This window comes from Lingula anatina, unplaced genomic scaffold (assembly GCF_051362555.1).
Source record: "Lingula anatina isolate TDL-2025a unplaced genomic scaffold, LinAna3.0 unanchor82, whole genome shotgun sequence".
Lineage (NCBI taxonomy): Eukaryota > Metazoa > Brachiopoda > Lingulata > Lingulida > Lingulidae > Lingula > Lingula anatina.
This window is the reverse complement of record NW_028257603.1, coordinates 2,397,803-2,418,278: the sequence shown is the minus strand read 5'-3', so window position 1 is coordinate 2,418,278 and position 20,476 is coordinate 2,397,803. Positions and strand designations below refer to the sequence as shown.

At 45.0% G+C, this 20,476-nt stretch overlaps 4 protein-coding genes across 8 annotated transcripts; all 4 read right to left on the bottom strand.

The window, feature by feature from the left end:
• Positions 1-2,905: 2,905 nt before the first annotated feature.
• Positions 2,906-8,832, bottom strand: LOC147759231 (uncharacterized). 2 transcript variants are annotated; one of them, XM_086998620.1, is made up of 9 exons: positions 8,674-8,832; positions 7,658-8,120; positions 7,182-7,509; positions 6,223-7,021; positions 5,830-6,039; positions 5,406-5,654; positions 4,882-5,185; positions 4,496-4,738; positions 2,906-4,264 (listed from the first exon to the last, which is right to left on the bottom strand). In XM_086998620.1, exons 2-9 carry the CDS (start codon positions 7,903-7,905, stop codon positions 3,649-3,651), a joined length of 2,997 nt encoding a protein of 998 aa, XP_086854746.1. In that variant the 5' UTR covers positions 7,906-8,120; positions 8,674-8,832; the 3' UTR covers positions 2,906-3,648. The 2 variants fall into 2 exon arrangements, with proteins under 2 accessions (XP_086854746.1, XP_086854745.1); XM_086998619.1 differs by lacking the exon at positions 8,674-8,832 and having other exon boundaries at positions 7,658-8,211.
• LOC147759230 (uncharacterized) lies at positions 8,416-11,230 on the bottom strand. 2 transcript variants are annotated; one of them, XM_086998621.1, is made up of 5 exons: positions 10,267-11,230; positions 9,562-9,784; positions 9,334-9,444; positions 9,061-9,210; positions 8,416-8,693 (listed from the first exon to the last, which is right to left on the bottom strand). In XM_086998621.1, the coding sequence occupies exons 1-5, from the start codon at positions 10,672-10,674 to the stop codon at positions 8,416-8,418; spliced, it is 1,170 nt and encodes a 389-aa protein (XP_086854747.1). In that variant the 5' UTR covers positions 10,675-11,230. The 2 variants fall into 2 exon arrangements, with proteins under 2 accessions (XP_086854747.1, XP_086854748.1); XM_086998622.1 differs by lacking the exon at positions 8,416-8,693 and having other exon boundaries at positions 8,993-9,210; positions 10,267-11,226.
• Positions 11,231-11,912: 682 nt separating this feature from the next.
• LOC147759229 (uncharacterized) lies at positions 11,913-17,836 on the bottom strand. 2 transcript variants are annotated; one of them, XM_086998516.1, is made up of 9 exons: positions 17,678-17,836; positions 16,662-17,124; positions 16,186-16,513; positions 15,228-16,026; positions 14,835-15,044; positions 14,411-14,659; positions 13,887-14,190; positions 13,502-13,744; positions 11,914-13,271 (listed from the first exon to the last, which is right to left on the bottom strand). In XM_086998516.1, exons 2-9 carry the CDS (start codon positions 16,907-16,909, stop codon positions 12,656-12,658), a joined length of 2,997 nt encoding a protein of 998 aa, XP_086854642.1. In that variant the 5' UTR covers positions 16,910-17,124; positions 17,678-17,836; the 3' UTR covers positions 11,914-12,655. The 2 variants fall into 2 exon arrangements, with proteins under 2 accessions (XP_086854641.1, XP_086854642.1); XM_086998515.1 differs by lacking the exon at positions 17,678-17,836 and having other exon boundaries at positions 11,913-13,271; positions 16,662-17,215.
• LOC147759228 (uncharacterized) lies at positions 17,420-20,329 on the bottom strand. 2 transcript variants are annotated; one of them, XM_086998517.1, is made up of 5 exons: positions 19,272-20,329; positions 18,566-18,788; positions 18,338-18,448; positions 18,065-18,214; positions 17,420-17,697 (listed from the first exon to the last, which is right to left on the bottom strand). In XM_086998517.1, exons 1-5 carry the CDS (start codon positions 19,677-19,679, stop codon positions 17,420-17,422), a joined length of 1,170 nt encoding a protein of 389 aa, XP_086854643.1. In that variant the 5' UTR covers positions 19,680-20,329. The 2 variants fall into 2 exon arrangements, with proteins under 2 accessions (XP_086854643.1, XP_086854644.1); XM_086998518.1 differs by lacking the exon at positions 17,420-17,697 and having other exon boundaries at positions 17,997-18,214; positions 19,272-20,326.
• Positions 20,330-20,476: the final 147 nt, after the last annotated feature.

Genomic DNA, 20,476 nt, shown 5'->3' with positions numbered 1-20,476 from the left:
TGACCCTCAAATTGTTCATGAAAAGAAACAAAAAGTCTTTACCTGAATCTGGCAGGGAGCTCTGCCTTTTGGTCTCCTGTTGGGGGTATGGTGTCAGGAGCGGCAGCTGTACTGGTGCCAGCACCAGCTGAGGCAGGGACAGGTAGCTCTCTGGGCGTTCCAAGTCGCTCACTTCCTCAGGGTCTACGGCTGTCGCTTTAAATGAACAAAATTAGAATATACTGAAGTAAAAGTGGCAACAACTGTAAAAAGATGTTAGAAAGCTACTCTTAAAACAAGGGTCCCTTATCGTCAATGAAATTACCATGAATTACATTTACCTCTGGTGGTGGGTTTAGGTTTCTTGGCAACGGCGGTGTTGGTGCTGTCTGGGGCAGGAAGGGGGGCGTCCACCACTTCCACATCCTCAGACTTGGGCAGGGTCGCCGTTGCTGGAAAAAAAAAAAAAATGAATAACGGAATAAATACACTGATACAGAAGCACACATCAACTATTAAATTTGAAAAAAAAAAAAAAAAATGTGTGTAATAATACATGTGTCATTTACCTCTTCTTGATTTCTTAAGATTGGGTGTTGGCCCTGGGGGACCAAGCTGTCTCTTCACTCCAGCTTTGAGCCCTGCTGGTGACAGATGACTGCCGACCATGAGGCTCTGAAGTGAGCTGGAGGATACTGGGACAGGCTTGGCAGGTGGTGTGGGTTTTGCCTGCCTCTCCTTGGTCTTGGCAGCAATAGCCTCCCGACCCTGGGGGAACAGCTCAAGGTACTCCTATGTGAAGTCAATAAAGGTGATTAAGACAGGTACCCTGACAATAAAGGCATTGTCCAATTGAAATGAATGTTAATTACTATCATCTCTTTCAATAATGGAAACTAGTACAACTGATTTATATTACTGTGTGTGCTAAGATACAAACAATGCGTTGTACCTTTCCTGGGAGGTGACCTTCAGTCCGACTAGTTTGTGTTACAAGACCACTTTAACAATACTAGATATCAGTGACTTGAGGACAGATATGTCAGATACTTAAACTATGATGTTTGTCTGTATCCACAGTAACTGAATACTTGAAGTATTATTCACCACAAACCAGTATAACCACCAATGAAAGACTTATAAAAGACATGGGGAGGGGGGGGGGGGGTGCAGACAACTAACCTTACACCATGGGGCATTACTTTCAATCTTTCAATACCTTACACATTACATATAGTAAAGGCAATCAAAAAAGATTTAAAAGGAAAGATTTTACCTTGAGCTTGTAATTTGTTCACACCCAGCGGGCCGGGGTGTGGAGTCTCCCCTGCTCAGACTCTCTGCCAAGTAGGCGGCATACCCCAGGGAGTTCTCGACCAGCCACCGGAAGGTCTGCCCCCGGTATTTTCCAAACTGCAGCCTGTGATGCCCCAGAAGGTGTTTCTTGTCGGTGACATCCAGGCCGAGCTGGATGACTGCAGACCTGGCCTCCTCCGCAACCTTCTCCGGTGGTTTGGCAGCGGCGGTGAGTGGAGGCAGTGGCTGCAGAAGCAGCAGCCCTCCTCGCGGCGTTACTCTCACCGAGCGTCAGTGCTCCATCCGACCCTCCTCCTGAACACTGGGTCGCTTGATCTGGTCGAGGGGAGTGGCGTTTTCGGTTCATCTGCAAAGAAATCCAGACATGTCATGTCGAGCACCCACCCACGTGGATTTTTCCCGCGAAAGGTAATTATTGCGATAAAAGCGGAAAGGTTGCAACTGGTTGCGCGACCTGATACGTCGGCGTGCTCGGTACTACTTGAGCTTTTCATCGGTGTCGGTGTTTAAATTATCTAGTCCGTTTAAAGCGAGCAACGGGCAGGTGAATCGCTGAGTCGAGAGAAAACTTACCTCTTGTCGCCATGTTGAATAGCTTGTGCTTGACGACTCCTGTACCACGTGACCTCTTTTCTGCGGCCCGTAATTCGCTGATTTCGCCTACGTCATCGCTGATTTTCGACCAGATCGCTGATTTTGGGTTTGTGATTGGTTGGAATCGCTGATTTGAGGAAAATCAGCGATGACGTATGCATGAGTCGTCATGTGATTCGGGGTCACTCTACAGAGAAGCTACGCATGTCCCCTGCGCAAAGGAACCCACTCTCAATCTTCTCTGTCGGCCCAGCGCAACAAAAGAAAAAAAGAAAAAGGCAAAAAATGCGAAAATTACGCCAAAAATCCGGGGCGGATGGGCAATTTCGGCGCGCAACTTGGCACCAGATGCGTTTCAAGCCCCAAAAACGATTAAAAACGTTAGTGCGCACCTGGAATGTTTGCCGTGGCCGGGTGAATGGTTCCCCCCTAAAGAAAGGACCCCACGCCTAGTATCCTGTAAACATTGCGGTTTGTTGTGGTCACATGACCGTGTCACAGTAGCCGACGGCCAAATGACCGTTAACATCGTCAAAAAAGGCCCTTCTCCTGCTCCTGCAGTTGAGAAATGTGCTACAAAGTAGCAAATTGACAAACGCAAACAAAACACAGCATCAAATACAGAACGAAAGTGCCCGGCGTTATAACGAAAGTGCATAACGAAAGTGCATGTGTATGCAAATGCAAATCGCCAAAAACGGGCCAAACTTGCGCCCTCTAGGAGTTAAGTAGGAGTTAAGACCCAGATCTTGGCTGAATAGCGTCGCTAATGCGTTTGCATGCTAAAAAAACGTAAATAACCTTGGTTGTGACAGATTGCTACAGTTGAGATCGTGGTGGGGAAAGAAGGGGAGGGGGGGGAATACAGAAACGTGCTCTGCATTCTACTTTCAATTTACTTGTACTGTTCATCAAAATTAAATTAAATGTACAAATTCCGTTTTATTTTCAGTTTACTGTTTTTTTTAAAATCAATATACAAATTGAAACAAAGAATGCAGGTTGTATATGAATCAAATTTATTGAACCTCAATGCAGATAGCAGTTTTTTTCTGCGTTGTAGTTGCATAAATGATTGAAATAAGTCAGTGATTTTTTTTTTAATATATATATATATATATAAATAGATGATAGTCCAGCTGTCTTGTTGTTTTTGCATCACAGTTGCATTGAATAAGTAGGTGATAGTCCAGCTATCTTGGAACAAATTATTGCACAGTTGTTTTTGCATCGCAGTTGCATTGAATAAGTAGGTGATAGTCCAGCTATCTTGGAACAAATTATTGCAGAGTTGTTTTTGCATCGCAGTTGCATTGAATAAGTAGGTGATAGTCCAGCTATCTTGGAACAAATTATTGCACAGTTGTTATTGCATCGCAGTTGCATTGAATAAGTAGGTGATAGTCCAGCTATCTTGGAACAAATTATTGCACAGTTGTTTTTGCATCGCAGTTGCATTGAATAAGTAGGTGATAGTCCAGCTATCTTGGAACAAATTATTGCACAGTTGTTTTTGCATTGCAGTTGCATTGAATAAATAAGAGATAGTCCAGCTATCCTTGAATAAGTGAATTGCCAGCTAACCAAGCTATTGCACACTTCCCTTGCATTGTTTGTTGCATTAATGACAGTCCAGCTGTCTGTGTATAAATATATGATGACAGTCCAGCTGTCTTTGTATAATTAAATAAAAAATGACACTCCAGCTGTCGAGAATAATGTCATTTTGGGAAGACACAGTCCTTATTTATACTGCCCTCACTGTTGTTGTTGTTGTTGTTGTTCTAAGAGGGCCTTCATTCGTTCCTTCCAGGCTAAGTACGTCAGGCCCTCTGCGTTGTCAGGGCAGTATGTATGGCCACGGTAGCCGCTATGACCCGCCTGGATGTTGCGTGGTTTTCCACATTTCTTACAGTTGTTTGTTTTTCTGGTCCTCTTAGCCACAACCGGAGCTGGTGTAGTTGACTGTGGAAGTGGTTGGGACCAGGGTGGAAAACCTGGTATTGGGGTCATCACCGTGGGTGCGAAGGTGGTCCACTGGGCGGGTGCTGGTGCCAACTGGTGCGGCAGAATGCCAGGTGGAAAAAATCCAACAGGTTGTGGGACCACGACCACTTGTTTGGACTGTGTCTCTGTTGCGCGGGCTGGCTTCATCTTCTTCTTCTTCTTCTTCTTCCCATCTCTTCTCAGCACCGCAGTGCCTGTGGTGTCTTTAGGCAGGTGGTACTGGTGCGGTGTTCCAGAGGGCACTGGCAGCCGCGGTAGCAGCTGCCTGGCAGCAGGCAGCGGTGTTGTTGCTGTTGCAGGAGGAGCGGGCAGGGACATCCCCTGTAGAAGGGAGGCCCTGTACTGCTCATCTGTAGTCCTGTTGTGCCTATGGAAGAAAAGAAAAAAAAAGAATAATCAGGAAATAATCTTTAAATATTCTTAAATCTGAAAGAAAATAAAAAATAAAAACTGAAATGAAATTGGAAAAAAAAAAAAAAAAAAAGCACTAGCAATATCATTGTATCAGTTTAATTGGTGACTTTTCAGGAATCTAATTTAAGTGAGGAATTAACATTTTACAATGTTGCTGTGACAGTCGAGTCAGTTGAGAAATTACCATGTATGTAGTGTCCTCATGTTTATGGAGAAGAGCTGGAGGGTTGTTTTTTCCATCACACGGGCGTTGTTGAAAAGGAGCCTGGTGATCCTCTCATAGTCCCGCATGATGACTCCCCACGGGTGTTGTCTTTTGCCTCCCTTCCACGGAGCATCATGGGCCTCCATTAGTTGCATTATGACGGCCTCCACTACCCTGGATTCGGAAGGCTCACGCGCAGGGGTGCCAGTCCCCAGCATGCACCTGAAAGTACAAAGGAAAAACTTAATTTTTTCTTGTATTATTATTATTATTATTATTATTATTTGGTCTATTTCATGCCAATATCTTCTGAAAAATAAGTGTTAATACAATCTTAGCTGAAAAAAAAAAAAAAAAAAACTTACTTCTTGACACTCTCCACCCCAGGAGTGATGGTGTTCTTGGAAGAGGCAAATCGCCCCTTTGTGTGCCTCCTCTTGAAGTGTGGAGTGTAACGGAGGCGTTGTTTGTCCATTTCTGGCAACGCCTCCCAGTGGTGGATTATCTTCTCCACATCTTCGGTTAGGAGGCACTCCCTCTCGATGGTACGTAGGGAGACGAGTACAGAAGCCAGCTTCGTTACGGCATCATAACCGGGGATATGATGTCTGTCCACTGACTCTGAAGTCTCATCTACCTTGGGTGTTGGTTCTTCAAGGGGCACCTCTTCTGGAAAGTAAAAAAAAAATATGCCGATATAATGAGGGGGGAGGGGAAAAAAGAAATATCACCTGAAAAAAAAAAAAAATAAATAAAATAACCTTGTGTGAACAGAACAGGGCAACTGACTTGCATAGCTACATATCTGGAATTAACATATAAAGAAAAATAATAATAATAATAAAGAAATAATAATAATAATTACAATAGTAATAATCTAAAAATTTACCTTCTCTGGGTGGAGAGGTATTGGTTGCCTCTGTCACGGAGGAGGTGTGTGGTCTGGGAGGGATGTGGAATACAGGGTCCTCGTCAGCATCTGCAATTGTGGGATCACAGTCTTCAGAGAACCCCTCATCATCAGCATCTTCCTCCACTGTCTCGACAACCTCCTCCTCGGGTGCATCTGGGTCCAGTTTTACAGGTTCTAGGGCCTTTCCCGTCTGATCGAGCAGGTACTCGCACCCTAGAAGCTCACCTGGAAGTAAAGAGAGAAATGAGAGAATTATTAGTAGCAGGCCTCATTTTTTTTTTCATGTATTTATTTATTTATTTATTTATTTATTTTTTCCAAAAATAATTTCTTGGCTGCAATTACATCTAAACTAATTATATTCCTATAAATTACACGAAACCTAAATCACTTTAATTACCAGTGTATTTCCTGGGGACCACAGCATTTGGCACGATGGTATTGCCAAGCACCCGTTCTCCCAGATGGTTCACTGCCTGGACGAGCTGTCCATCATAGCAGCGAAGTTCGGTGTCCCCATTGTCAATTGCGGCCAGCGCACGATCCTGGTTCCACCGAACAATTCCTTCCAGGATGTAGGCTTGGAAATTTGTGGCAGAGGCACTTTGTCCTGTTAAAAACAAGAAAAAAGGGAGAAAATTAGCTGCAAGTGTTCAATAACCACAAATTTTCAACAAAAATGTTAAGTTTAATTTAACAAGTACCAATGCATCAAAATTAAGTCAGTCTAAAGTGATTTTAAATCTACTTTCAGGTAACCAAGCAGTCTGTCGGTGTGTGTGGTTGTGCTTACCGGGAATGAATCTAACAATATGAGAATGGAAGCTCTCCAGGGAAACTGAGCCCCTCGCACACCTGTAGACCTTCAGCTCCTTCCCGCCCTTCCTCAGAGTTCCAGTCTGGGTGTACAGAGAGACCCCTTCGACGTCCTGGAGGCATGGTATGTGGCGCTGTTGAGAGGCCCACATGTCTTGCACTCTCTCGTGATCAAGGAGAGGTACTCCTAGCGCGTCGCACCCCTGATCACTGTCCAGCGTGTCGACCAGCGACTGCAAGAGACGAGTGGTTTCAGCTACACCGCGGGTGCGGCGACGGCAGTGTTTCTCTAACTCCTTGCGCGAGATGTGCTGCATGATGTTGTCTGGGCTGACGCCAGCGCCCTGTAGTTGTAGTTGGCCCAGCTTGGCATCTCGAAGTGCTGCCAGATCATCTGCGTCCCACTCAAAAATGCAGGCAGACAACTTCTTCATGAAGACGGCGTATAGTGGGTGGCTTTCCGTGGTGACACAGGAGGCGAACCTGCGCATGAAGTGCCACACGTCCAGTCGCACCACCAGATGGGGCCAGCCAGCAAACAGCTTCTTGACATTGCAGGGACCGGAGGTGGAGCAGCAGTCCCTGTCAACATACATCACCTTGGGTGGAGGCTGTTCACTGAGCTGGTACCGCCTCACGAGGCCCTGGGCCATCTTGGTCAGGCCAGCTCCCTCCTGAGCAGTGAGTACTGAGGTCAGTACCTGGCCGTGTTCATTGCCCACGTTGGTGCACCAGGCAGCTGAGCCTGCAGCCTCTCCTGCCAGCTTTTTGGCTACCTGAAAAACGGAGGGGGGAAATATGACACTTAATACATTTTCTTAAAGAAATTTTTTTTTTTTTTTTTTTTTTTTTGTGTGTGTGTTTTGTTGTTTTGTTTTCAAAACTGTTCACTGTACAAAGTTTAAGAGAGCAAATCAGAACAAAAACTGTACATACCTTTTTGGTGGAGTCCATCTTCAAGACGGATCCAAAGGTGGAGGTCACCTTGGCTTTGATCTCATCAAGCCTCAACAACACGTCACGGACCAGCACAGTTTGTAGCCATGCTGGCCCCGGGAGTCTTTCAAAGGGTAACGGCTGAAGAGGACTTGTTCTCTGCACAAGGGATGAGCTGGCAAACTTGTCTACAACTGAGAGGAAATTGGCTACCCTGCTTAGCCAATCCCTGGTGTGCTGCTCACACAGTTGCTTACTCAGCCGAGTAGTGCTGTTCCCAAGAGATCGCTCTCTCAGGAGAGAAACTACCCGGGTAGAGCAAGAGTACCTGCAACAAAGAATCAAGAACAGAATAAGTTATAAATGTAAAGACAGAGTTATTTTGTCCGCTGAAATAGATTTTCAAATGAACTGATATTAAATGCAAGAATTCCATAAATTAAAAAAAGAAAAAAAAAGAAAAGTTTTGAAATTACCTGTATGTGAGCAGTGCTGGAAATTTCCCCCTTGTCGCCACGTCCAGCTGTTGGAGGATTTCCCCACTCCAACCCGCATACTTCTTGTGACAGGCGCCGCACTCCAGGTACTCAGTGCCCATGTAAAAGTAGCCATCGATGTCAAGGACGCGGCGGACAGTCTTGAAGAAACCGCAGGATGTTAACTGGCGACCCTTGCATGATGGCACAGAGCAAGACAGCTGAGCCCTGAACATGCGGCGTGGCATCCAGAGGAAGAAGGGGTGGGTGAAGAAAGGCCCTGCTGTTCTAGGGGGCTGGGCGTGGACCAGTCTGGGTGATGGTGGGTGCCACCACAGCTGCAGCTCTTGCTTCAGTTGGCCCCGGCGGGTGGTAAACAAGGCACGGGAAACCCACTGTGCTTCATGTGGTGGCAGGCTGGCCTTCCATGACAGAGGGATCAGATCAGTGTCATCCACGGGCACTGGAACAAGTGAAGAGCAATAAGTACAAAATAATAGAGGGGGAAACCTGAAATAAAAGAAAATCATGAACATATATCACACTTTACAAGAGCTGACATACTTTCTCATTACTTTTAAAAATTACTCATTCTTACTTATCATGTATCTTCTGCATTGGAGGTTATTAAAAGTAACAGATTAATCACTGCTTGGACTTTGTTTACTTTATGGTCAATAGTTATCATTTAAATACATCCTCATATCTTTAACCTTATCACCCACAAACAAAAAAAAGTTATTGCATGTTCAGCTCTTTTATGCTAATCTACAGGCAATACAAACACCAACCACCTCACAGTAAGGAACCCACAGTAATGCAGAAAAAAAAAAAAAGGAAAGCGAAAAAGCGAAAAAGAAAACAAAACCAAAGTGCTGCTGCTGCTGCTGTGCTGTCACCTTCCAAAACATATAAAAAGAAAACACACCACATGCTACAAGTGTCAGTGAATAAGCCACGTGTGCATTAATAATAAATAAAACAATAAAACTCTGAAAGCTTGATTTCAAACTCACCAACACCTGTCCTCCAAAGACTGTGAAAAGAAAACAGGTACAAGAACAATAGAACACTCTTAATGTTTTACATTCTGTTTTACACTATTTTCTTTCATTACACTTTGCGCGATTAATTTTATAAAAAATCTTAAAATTCACAATCTAAGCTGTGCAGATTTTCATGAAGGAATTCTTCTTGTCATCATCACCTTGGCAGGAGGGCTGGGGCGGTATGTGATATGTCACAGACAAAACACTTAATGTAAGGTCAGCAGCTAGGAGTTAACTTTTTGCTCACTGAAAATTGACTGGTTAATTTCCAAATTGAATTGACTGGTTAATTTCCAAATTGAATCCCAGCTGTGACCTCAAATTGTTCATGGAAAAGAAACAAAAAGTCTTTACCTGAATCTGGCAGGGAGCTCTGCCTTTTGGTCTCCTGTTGGGGTATGGTGTCAGGAGCGGCAGCTGTACTGGTGCCAGCACCAGCTGAGGCAGGGACAGGTAGCTCTGGGCGTTCCAAGTCGCTCACTTCCTCAGGGTCTACGGCTGTCGCTTTAAATGAACAAAATTAGAATATACTGAAGTAAAAGTGGCAACAACTGTAAAAAGATGTTAGAAAGCTACTCTTAAAACAAGGGTCCTTACGTCAATGAAATTACCATGAATTACATTTACCTCTGGTGGTGGGTTTAGGTTTCTTGGCAACGGCGGTGTTGGTGCTGTCTGGGGCAGGAAGGGGGGCGTCCACCACTTCCACATCCTCAGACTTGGGCAGGGTCGCCGTTGCTGGAAAAAAAAAAAAATGAATAACGGAATAAATACACTGATACAGAAGCACACATCAACTATTAAATTTGAAAAAAAAAAAAAAAAAATGTGTGTAATAATACATGTGTCATTTACCTCTTCTTGATTTCTTAAGATTGGGTGTTGGCCCTGGGGGACCAAGCTGTCTCTTCACTCCAGCTTTGAGCCCTGCTGGTGACAGATGACTGCCGACCATGAGGCTCTGAAGTGAGCTGGAGGATACTGGGACAGGCTTGGCAGGTGGTGTGGGTTTTGCCTGCCTCTCCTTGGTCTTGGCAGCAATAGCCTCCCGACCCTGGGGGAACAGCTCAAGGTACTCCTATGTGAAGTCAATAAAGGTGATTAAGACAGGTACCCTGACAATAAAGGCATTGTCCAATTGAAATGAATGTTAATTACTATCATCTCTTTCAATAATGGAAACTAGTACAACTGATTTATATTACTGTGTGTGCTAAGATACAAACAATGCGTTGTACCTTTCCTGGGAGGTGACCTTCAGTCCGACTAGTTTGTGTTACAAGACCACTTTAACAATACTAGATATCAGTGACTTGAGGACAGATATGTCAGATACTTAAACTATGATGTTTGTCTGTATCCACAGTAACTGAATACTTGAAGTATTATTCACCACAAACCAGTATAACACCAATGAAAGACTTATAAAAGACATGGGGAGGGGGGGGGGGGGTGCAGACAACTAACCTTACACCATGGGGCATTACTTTCAATCTTTCAATACCTTACACATTACATATAGTAAGGCAATCAAAAAAGATTTAAAAGGAAAGATTTTACCTTGAGCTTGTATTTGTTCACACCCAGCGGGCCGGGGTGTGGAGTCTCCCTGCTCAGACTCTCTGCCAAGTAGGCGGCATACCCCAGGGAGTTCTCGACCAGCCACCGGAAGGTCTGCCCCCGGTATTTTCCAAACTGCAGCCTGTGATGCCCCAGAAGGTGTTTCTTGTCGGTGACATCCAGGCCGAGCTGGATGACTGCAGACCTGGCCTCCTCCGCAACCTTCTCCGGTGGTTTGGCAGCGGCGGTGAGGGAGGCAGTGGCTGCAGAAGCAGCAGCCCTCCTCGCGGCGTTACTCTCACCGAGCGTCAGTGCTCCATCCGACCTCCTCCTGAACACTGGGTCGCTTGATCTGGTCGAGGGGAGTGGCGTTTTCGGTTCATCTGCAAAGAAATCCAGACATGTCATGTCGAGCACCCACCCACGTGGATTTTTCCCGCGAAAAGGTAATTATTGCGATAAAAGCGGAAAGGTGCAACTGGTTGCGCCGACTGATACGTCGGCGTGCTCGGTACTACTTGAGCTTTTCATCGGTGTCGGTGTTTAAATTATCTAGTCCGTTTAAAGCGAGCAACGGGCAGGTGAATCGCTGAGTCGAGAGAAAACTTACCTCTTGTCGCCATGTTGAATAGCTTGTGCTTGACGACTCCTGTACCACGTGACCTCTTTTCTGCGGCCGTAATTCGCTGATTTCGCCTACGTCATCGCTGATTTTCGACCAGATCGCTGATTTTGGGTTTGTGATTGGTTGGAATCGCTGATTTGAGGAAAATCAGCGATGACGTATGCATGAGTCGTCATGTGATTCGGGGTCACTCTACAGAGAAGCTACGCATGTCCCCTGCGCAAAGGAACCCACTCAATCTTCTCTGTCGGCCCAGCGCAAAAAAGAAAAAAAGAAAAAGGCAAAAAATGCGAAAATTACGCCAAAAATCCCGGGGCGGATGGGGCAATTTCGGCGCGCAACTTGGCACCAGATGCGTTTCAAGCCCCAAAAACGATTAAAAACGTTAGTGCGCACCTGGAATGTTTGCCGTGGCCGGTGTGAATGGTTCCCCCCTAAAGAAAGGACCCCACGCCTAGTTCCTGTAAACATTGCGGTTTGTTGTGGTCACATGACCGTGTCACAGTAGCCGACGGCCAAATGACCGTTAACATCGTCAAAAAAGGCCCTTCTCCTGCTCCTGCAGTTGAGAAATGTGCTACAAAGTAGCAAATTGACAAACGCAAACAAAACACAGCATCAAAATACAGAACGAAAGTGCCCGGCGTTATAACGAAAGTGCATAACGAAAGTGCATGTGTATGCAAATGCAAATCGCCAAAAACGGGCCAAACTTGCGCCCTCTAGGAGTTAAGTAGGAGTTAAGACCCAGATCTTGGCTGAATAGCGTCGCCTAATGCGTTTGCATGCTAAAAAAACGTAAATAACCTTGGTTGTGACAGATTGCTACAGTTGAGATCGTGGTGGGGAAAGAAGGGGAGGGGGGGGAATACAGAAACGTGCTCTGCATTCTACTTTCAATTTACTTGTACTGTTCATCAAAATTAAATTAAATGTACAAATTCCGTTTTATTTTCAGTTTACTGTTTTTTTTAAAATCAATATACAAATTGAAACAAAGAATGCAGGTTGTATATGAATCAAATTTATTGAACCTCAATGCAGATAGCAGTTTTTTTCTGCGTTGTAGTTGCATAAATGATTGAAATAAGTCAGTGATTTTTTTTTTAATATATATATATATATATAAATAGATGATAGTCCAGCTGTCTTGTTGTTTTTGCATCACAGTTGCATTGAATAAGTAGGTGATAGTCCAGCTATCTTGGAACAAATTATTGCACAGTTGTTTTTGCATCGCAGTTGCATTGAATAAGTAGGTGATAGTCCAGCTATCTTGGAACAAATTATTGCAGAGTTGTTTTTGCATCGCAGTTGCATTGAATAAGTAGGTGATAGTCCAGCTATCTTGGAACAAATTATTGCACAGTTGTTATTGCATCGCAGTTGCATTGAATAAGTAGGTGATAGTCCAGCTATCTTGGAACAAATTATTGCACAGTTGTTTTTGCATCGCAGTTGCATTGAATAAGTAGGTGATAGTCCAGCTATCTTGGAACAAATTATTGCACAGTTGTTTTTGCATTGCAGTTGCATTGAATAAATAAGAGATAGTCCAGCTATCCTTGAATAAGTGAATTGCCAGCTAACCAAGCTATTGCACACTTCCCTTGCATTGTTTGTTGCATTAATGACAGTCCAGCTGTCTGTGTATAAATATATGATGACAGTCCAGCTGTCTTTGTATAATTAAATAAAAAATGACACTCCAGCTGTCGAGAATAATGTCATTTTGGGAAGACACAGTCCTTATTTATACTGCCCTCACTGTTGTTGTTGTTGTTGTTGTTCTAAGAGGGCCTTCATTCGTTCCTTCCAGGCTAAGTACGTCAGGCCCTCTGCGTTGTCAGGGCAGTATGTATGGCCACGGTAGCCGCTATGACCCGCCTGGATGTTGCGTGGTTTTCCACATTTCTTACAGTTGTTTGTTTTTCTGGTCCTCTTAGCCACAACCGGAGCTGGTGTAGTTGACTGTGGAAGTGGTTGGGACCAGGGTGGAAAACCTGGTATTGGGGTCATCACCGTGGGTGCGAAGGTGGTCCACTGGGCGGGTGCTGGTGCCAACTGGTGCGGCAGAATGCCAGGTGGAAAAAATCCAACAGGTTGTGGGACCACGACCACTTGTTTGGACTGTGTCTCTGTTGCGCGGGCTGGCTTCATCTTCTTCTTCTTCTTCTTCTTCCCATCTCTTCTCAGCACCGCAGTGCCTGTGGTGTCTTTAGGCAGGTGGTACTGGTGCGGTGTTCCAGAGGGCACTGGCAGCCGCGGTAGCAGCTGCCTGGCAGCAGGCAGCGGTGTTGTTGCTGTTGCAGGAGGAGCGGGCAGGGACATCCCCTGTAGAAGGGAGGCCCTGTACTGCTCATCTGTAGTCCTGTTGTGCCTATGGAAGAAAAGAAAAAAAAAGAATAATCAGGAAATAATCTTTAAATATTCTTAAATCTGAAAGAAAATAAAAAATAAAAACTGAAATGAAATTGGAAAAAAAAAAAAAAAAAAGCACTAGCAATATCATTGTATCAGTTTAATTGGTGACTTTTCAGGAATCTAATTTAAGTGAGGAATTAACATTTTACAATGTTGCTGTGACAGTCGAGTCAGTTGAGAAATTACCATGTATGTAGTGTCCTCATGTTTATGGAGAAGAGCTGGAGGGTTGTTTTTTCCATCACACGGGCGTTGTTGAAAAGGAGCCTGGTGATCCTCTCATAGTCCCGCATGATGACTCCCCACGGGTGTTGTCTTTTGCCTCCCTTCCACGGAGCATCATGGGCCTCCATTAGTTGCATTATGACGGCCTCCACTACCCTGGATTCGGAAGGCTCACGCGCAGGGGTGCCAGTCCCCAGCATGCACCTGAAAGTACAAAGGAAAAACTTAATTTTTTCTTGTATTATTATTATTATTATTATTATTATTTGGTCTATTTCATGCCAATATCTTCTGAAAAATAAGTGTTAATACAATCTTAGCTGAAAAAAAAAAAAAAAAAACTTACTTCTTGACACTCTCCACCCCAGGAGTGATGGTGTTCTTGGAAGAGGCAAATCGCCCCTTTGTGTGCCTCCTCTTGAAGTGTGGAGTGTAACGGAGGCGTTGTTTGTCCATTTCTGGCAACGCCTCCCAGTGGTGGATTATCTTCTCCACATCTTCGGTTAGGAGGCACTCCCTCTCGATGGTACGTAGGGAGACGAGTACAGAAGCCAGCTTCGTTACGGCATCATAACCGGGGATATGATGTCTGTCCACTGACTCTGAAGTCTCATCTACCTTGGGTGTTGGTTCTTCAAGGGGCACCTCTTCTGGAAAGTAAAAAAAAAATATGCCGATATAATGAGGGGGGAGGGGAAAAAAGAAATATCACCTGAAAAAAAAAAAAAATAAATAAAATAACCTTGTGTGAACAGAACAGGGCAACTGACTTGCATAGCTACATATCTGGAATTAACATATAAAGAAAAATAATAATAATAATAAAGAAATAATAATAATAATTACAATAGTAATAATCTAAAAATTTACCTTCTCTGGGTGGAGAGGTATTGGTTGCCTCTGTCACGGAGGAGGTGTGTGGTCTGGGAGGGATGTGGAATACAGGGTCCTCGTCAGCATCTGCAATTGTGGGATCACAGTCTTCAGAGAACCCCTCATCATCAGCATCTTCCTCCACTGTCTCGACAACCTCCTCCTCGGGTGCATCTGGGTCCAGTTTTACAGGTTCTAGGGCCTTTCCCGTCTGATCGAGCAGGTACTCGCACCCTAGAAGCTCACCTGGAAGTAAAGAGAGAAATGAGAGAATTATTAGTAGCAGGCCTCATTTTTTTTTTCATGTATTTATTTATTTATTTATTTATTTATTTTTTCCAAAAATAATTTCTTGGCTGCAATTACATCTAAACTAATTATATTCCTATAAATTACACGAAACCTAAATCACTTTAATTACCAGTGTATTTCCTGGGGACCACAGCATTTGGCACGATGGTATTGCCAAGCACCCGTTCTCCCAGATGGTTCACTGCCTGGACGAGCTGTCCATCATAGCAGCGAAGTTCGGTGTCCCCATTGTCAATTGCGGCCAGCGCACGATCCTGGTTCCACCGAACAATTCCTTCCAGGATGTAGGCTTGGAAATTTGTGGCAGAGGCACTTTGTCCTGTTAAAAACAAGAAAAAAGGGAGAAAATTAGCTGCAAGTGTTCAATAACCACAAATTTTCAACAAAAATGTTAAGTTTAATTTAACAAGTACCAATGCATCAAAATTAAGTCAGTCTAAAGTGATTTTAAATCTACTTTCAGGTAACCAAGCAGTCTGTCGGTGTGTGTGGTTGTGCTTACCGGGAATGAATCTAACAATATGAGAATGGAAGCTCTCCAGGGAAACTGAGCCCCTCGCACACCTGTAGACCTTCAGCTCCTTCCCGCCCTTCCTCAGAGTTCCAGTCTGGGTGTACAGAGAGACCCCTTCGACGTCCTGGAGGCATGGTATGTGGCGCTGTTGAGAGGCCCACATGTCTTGCACTCTCTCGTGATCAAGGAGAGGTACTCCTAGCGCGTCGCACCCCTGATCACTGTCCAGCGTGTCGACCAGCGACTGCAAGAGACGAGTGGTTTCAGCTACACCGCGGGTGCGGCGACGGCAGTGTTTCTCTAACTCCTTGCGCGAGATGTGCTGCATGATGTTGTCTGGGCTGACGCCAGCGCCCTGTAGTTGTAGTTGGCCCAGCTTGGCATCTCGAAGTGCTGCCAGATCATCTGCGTCCCACTCAAAAATGCAGGCAGACAACTTCTTCATGAAGACGGCGTATAGTGGGTGGCTTTCCGTGGTGACACAGGAGGCGAACCTGCGCATGAAGTGCCACACGTCCAGTCGCACCACCAGATGGGGCCAGCCAGCAAACAGCTTCTTGACATTGCAGGGACCGGAGGTGGAGCAGCAGTCCCTGTCAACATACATCACCTTGGGTGGAGGCTGTTCACTGAGCTGGTACCGCCTCACGAGGCCCTGGGCCATCTTGGTCAGGCCAGCTCCCTCCTGAGCAGTGAGTACTGAGGTCAGTACCTGGCCGTGTTCATTGCCCACGTTGGTGCACCAGGCAGCTGAGCCTGCAGCCTCTCCTGCCAGCTTTTTGGCTACCTGAAAAACGGAGGGGGGAAATATGACACTTAATACATTTTCTTAAAGAAATTTTTTTTTTTTTTTTTTTTTTTTGTGTGTGTGTTTTGTTGTTTTGTTTTCAAAACTGTTCACTGTACAAAGTTTAAGAGAGCAAATCAGAACAAAAACTGTACATACCTTTTTGGTGGAGTCCATCTTCAAGACGGATCCAAAGGTGGAGGTCACCTTGGCTTTGATCTCATCAAGCCTCAACAACACGTCACGGACCAGCACAGTTTGTAGCCATGCTGGCCCCGGGAGTCTTTCAAAGGGTAACGGCTGAAGAGGACTTGTTCTCTGCACAAGGGATGAGCTGGCAAACTTGTCTACAACTGAGAGGAAATTGGCTACCCTGCTTAGCCAATCCCTGGTGTGCTGCTCACACAGTTGCTTACTCAGCCGAGTAGTGCTGTTCCCAAGAGATCGCTCTCTCAGGAGAGAAACTACCCGGGTAGAGCAAGAGTACCTGCAACAAAGAATCAAGAACAGAATAAGTTATAAATGTAAAGACAGAGTTATTTTGTCCGCTGAAATAGATTTTCAAATGAACTGATATTAAATGCAAGAATTCCATAAATTAAAAAAAGAAAAAAAAAGAAAAGTTTTGAAATTACCTGTATGTGAGCAGTGCTGGAAATTTCCCCCTTGTCGCCACGTCCAGCTGTTGGAGGATTTCCCCACTCCAACCCGCATACTTCTTGTGACAGGCGCCGCACTCCAGGTACTCAGTGCCCATGTAAAAGTAGCCATCGATGTCAAGGACGCGGCGGACAGTCTTGAAGAAACCGCAGGATGTTAACTGGCGACCCTTGCATGATGGCACAGAGCAAGACAGCTGAGCCCTGAACATGCGGCGTGGCATCCAGAGGAAGAAGGGGTGGGTGAAGAAAGGCCCTGCTGTTCTAGGGGGCTGGGCGTGGACCAGTCTGGGTGATGGTGGGTGCCACCACAGCTGCAGCTCTTGCTTCAGTTGGCCCCGGCGGGTGGTAAACAAGGCACGGGAAACCCACTGTGCTTCATGTGGTGGCAGGCTGGCCTTCCATGACAGAGGGATCAGATCAGTGTCATCCACGGGCACTGGAACAAGTGAAGAGCAATAAGTACAAAATAATAGAGGGGGAAACCTGAAATAAAAGAAAATCATGAACATATATCACACTTTACAAGAGCTGACATACTTTCTCATTACTTTTAAAAATTACTCATTCTTACTTATCATGTATCTTCTGCATTGGAGGTTATTAAAAGTAACAGATTAATCACTGCTTGGACTTTGTTTACTTTATGGTCAATAGTTATCATTTAAATACATCCTCATATCTTTAACCTTATCACCCACAAACAAAAAAAAGTTATTGCATGTTCAGCTCTTTTATGCTAATCTACAGGCAATACAAACACCAACCACCTCACAGTAAGGAACCCACAGTAATGCAGAAAAAAAAAAAAAGGAAAGCGAAAAAGCGAAAAAGAAAACAAAACCAAAGTGCTGCTGCTGCTGCTGTGCTGTCACCTTCCAAAACATATAAAAAGAAAACACACCACATGCTACAAGTGTCAGTGAATAAGCCACGTGTGCATTAATAATAAATAAAACAATAAAACTCTGAAAGCTTGATTTCAAACTCACCAACACCTGTCCTCCAAAGACTGTGAAAAGAAAACAGGTACAAGAACAATAGAACACTCTTAATGTTTTACATTCTGTTTTACACTATTTTCTTTCATTACACTTTGCGCGATTAATTTTATAAAAAATCTTAAAATTCACAATCTAAGCTGTGCAGATTTTCATGAAGGAATTCTTCTTGTCATCATCACCTTGGCAGGAGGGCTGGGGCGGTATGTGATATGTCACAGACAAAACACTTAATGTAAGGTCAGCAGCTAGGAGTTAACTTTTTGCTCACTGAAAATTGACTGGTTAATTTCCAAATTGAATTGACTGGTTAATTTCCAAATTGAATCCCAGCTGTGACCTCAAATTGTTCATGGAAAAGAAACAAAAAGTCTTTACCTGAATCTGGCAGGGAGCTCTGCCTTTTGGTCTCCTGTTGGGGTATGGTGTCAGGAGCGGCAGCTGTACTGGTGCCAGCACCAGCTGAGGCAGGGACAGGTAGCTCTGGGCGTTCCAAGTCGCTCACTTCCTCAGGGTCTACGGCTGTCGCTTTAAATGAACAAAATTAGAATATACTGAAGTAAAAGTGGCAACAACTGTAAAAAGATGTTAGAAAGCTACTCTTAAAACAAGGGTCCTTACGTCAATGAAATTACCATGAATTACATTTACCTCTGGTGGTGGGTTTAGGTTTCTTGGCAACGGCGGTGTTGGTGCTGTCTGGGGCAGGAAGGGGGGCGTCCACCACTTCCACATCCTCAGACTTGGGCAGGGTCGCCGTTGCTGGAAAAAAAAAAAAATGAATAACGGAATAAATACACTGATACAGAAGCACACATCAACTATTAAATTTGAAAAAAAAAAAAAAAAAATGTGTGTAATAATACATGTGTCATTTACCTCTTCTTGATTTCTTAAGATTGGGTGTTGGCCCTGGGGGACCAAGCTGTCTCTTCACTCCAGCTTTGAGCCCTGCTGGTGACAGATGACTGCCGACCATGAGGCTCTGAAGTGAGCTGGAGGATACTGGGACAGGCTTGGCAGGTGGTGTGGGTTTTGCCTGCCTCTCCTTGGTCTTGGCAGCAATAGCCTCCCGACCCTGGGGGAACAGCTCAAGGTACTCCTATGTGAAGTCAATAAAGGTGATTAAGACAGGTACCCTGACAATAAAGGCATTGTCCAATTGAAATGAATGTTAATTACTATCATCTCTTTCAATAATGGAAACTAGTACAACTGATTTATATTACTGTGTGTGCTAAGATACAAACAATGCGTTGTACCTTTCCTGGGAGGTGACCTTCAGTCCGACTAGTTTGTGTTACAAGACCACTTTAACAATACTAGATATCAGTGACTTGAGGACAGATATGTCAGATACTTAAACTATGATGTTTGTCTGTATCCACAGTAACTGAATACTTGAAGTATTATTCACCACAAACCAGTATAACACCAATGAAAGACTTATAAAAGACATGGGGAGGGGGGGGGGGGGGTGCAGACAACTAACCTTACACCATGGGGCATTACTTTCAATCTTTCAATACCTTACACATTACATATAGTAAGGCAATCAAAAAAGATTTAAAAGGAAAGATTTTACCTTGAGCTTGTATTTGTTCACACCCAGCGGGCCGGGGTGTGGAGTCTCCCTGCTCAGACTCTCTGCCAAGTAGGCGGCATACCCCAGGGAGTTCTCGACCAGCCACCGGAAGGTCTGCCCCCGGTATTTTCCAAACTGCAGCCTGTGATGCCCCAGAAGGTGTTTCTTGTCGGTGACATCCAGGCCGAGCTGGATGACTGCAGACCTGGCCTCCTCCGCAACCTTCTCCGGTGGTTTGGCAGCGGCGGTGAGGGAGGCAGTGGCTGCAGAAGCAGCAGCCCTCCTCGCGGCGTTACTCTCACCGAGCGTCAGTGCTCCATCCGACCTCCTCCTGAACACTGGGTCGCTTGATCTGGTCGAGGGGAGTGGCGTTTTCGGTTCATCTGCAAAGAAATCCAGACATGTCATGTCGAGCACCCACCCACGTGGATTTTTCCCGCGAAAAGGTAATTATTGCGATAAAAGCGGAAAGGTGCAACTGGTTGCGCCGACTGATACGTCGGCGTGCTCGGTACTACTTGAGCTTTTCATCGGTGTCGGTGTTTAAATTATCTAGTCCGTTTAAAGCGAGCAACGGGCAGGTGAATCGCTGAGTCGAGAGAAAACTTACCTCTTGTCGCCATGTTGAATAGCTTGTGCTTGACGACTCCTGTACCACGTGACCTCTTTTCTGCGGCCGTAATTCGCTGATTTCGCCTACGTCATCGCTGATTTTCGACCAGATCGCTGATTTTGGGTTTGTGATTGGTTGGAATCGCTGATTTGAGGAAAATCAGCGATGACGTATGCATGAGTCGTCATGTGATTCGGGGTCACTCTACAGAGAAGCTACGCATGTCCCCTGCGCAAAGGAACCCACTCAATCTTCTCTGTCGGCCCAGCGCAAAAAAGAAAAAAAGAAAAAGGCAAAAAATGCGAAAATTACGCCAAAAATCCCGGGGCGGATGGGGCAATTTCGGCGCGCAACTTGGCACCAGATGCGTTTCAAGCCCCAAAAACGATTAAAAACGTTAGTGCGCACCTGGAATGTTTGCCGTGGCCGGGTGAATGGTTCCCCCCTAAAGAAAGGACCCCACGCCTAGTTCCTGTAAACATTGCGGTTTGTTGTGGTCACATGACCGTGTCACAGTAGCCGACGGCCAAATGACCGTTAACATCGTCAAAAAAGGCCCTTCTCCTGCTCCTGCAGTTGAGAAATGTGCTAC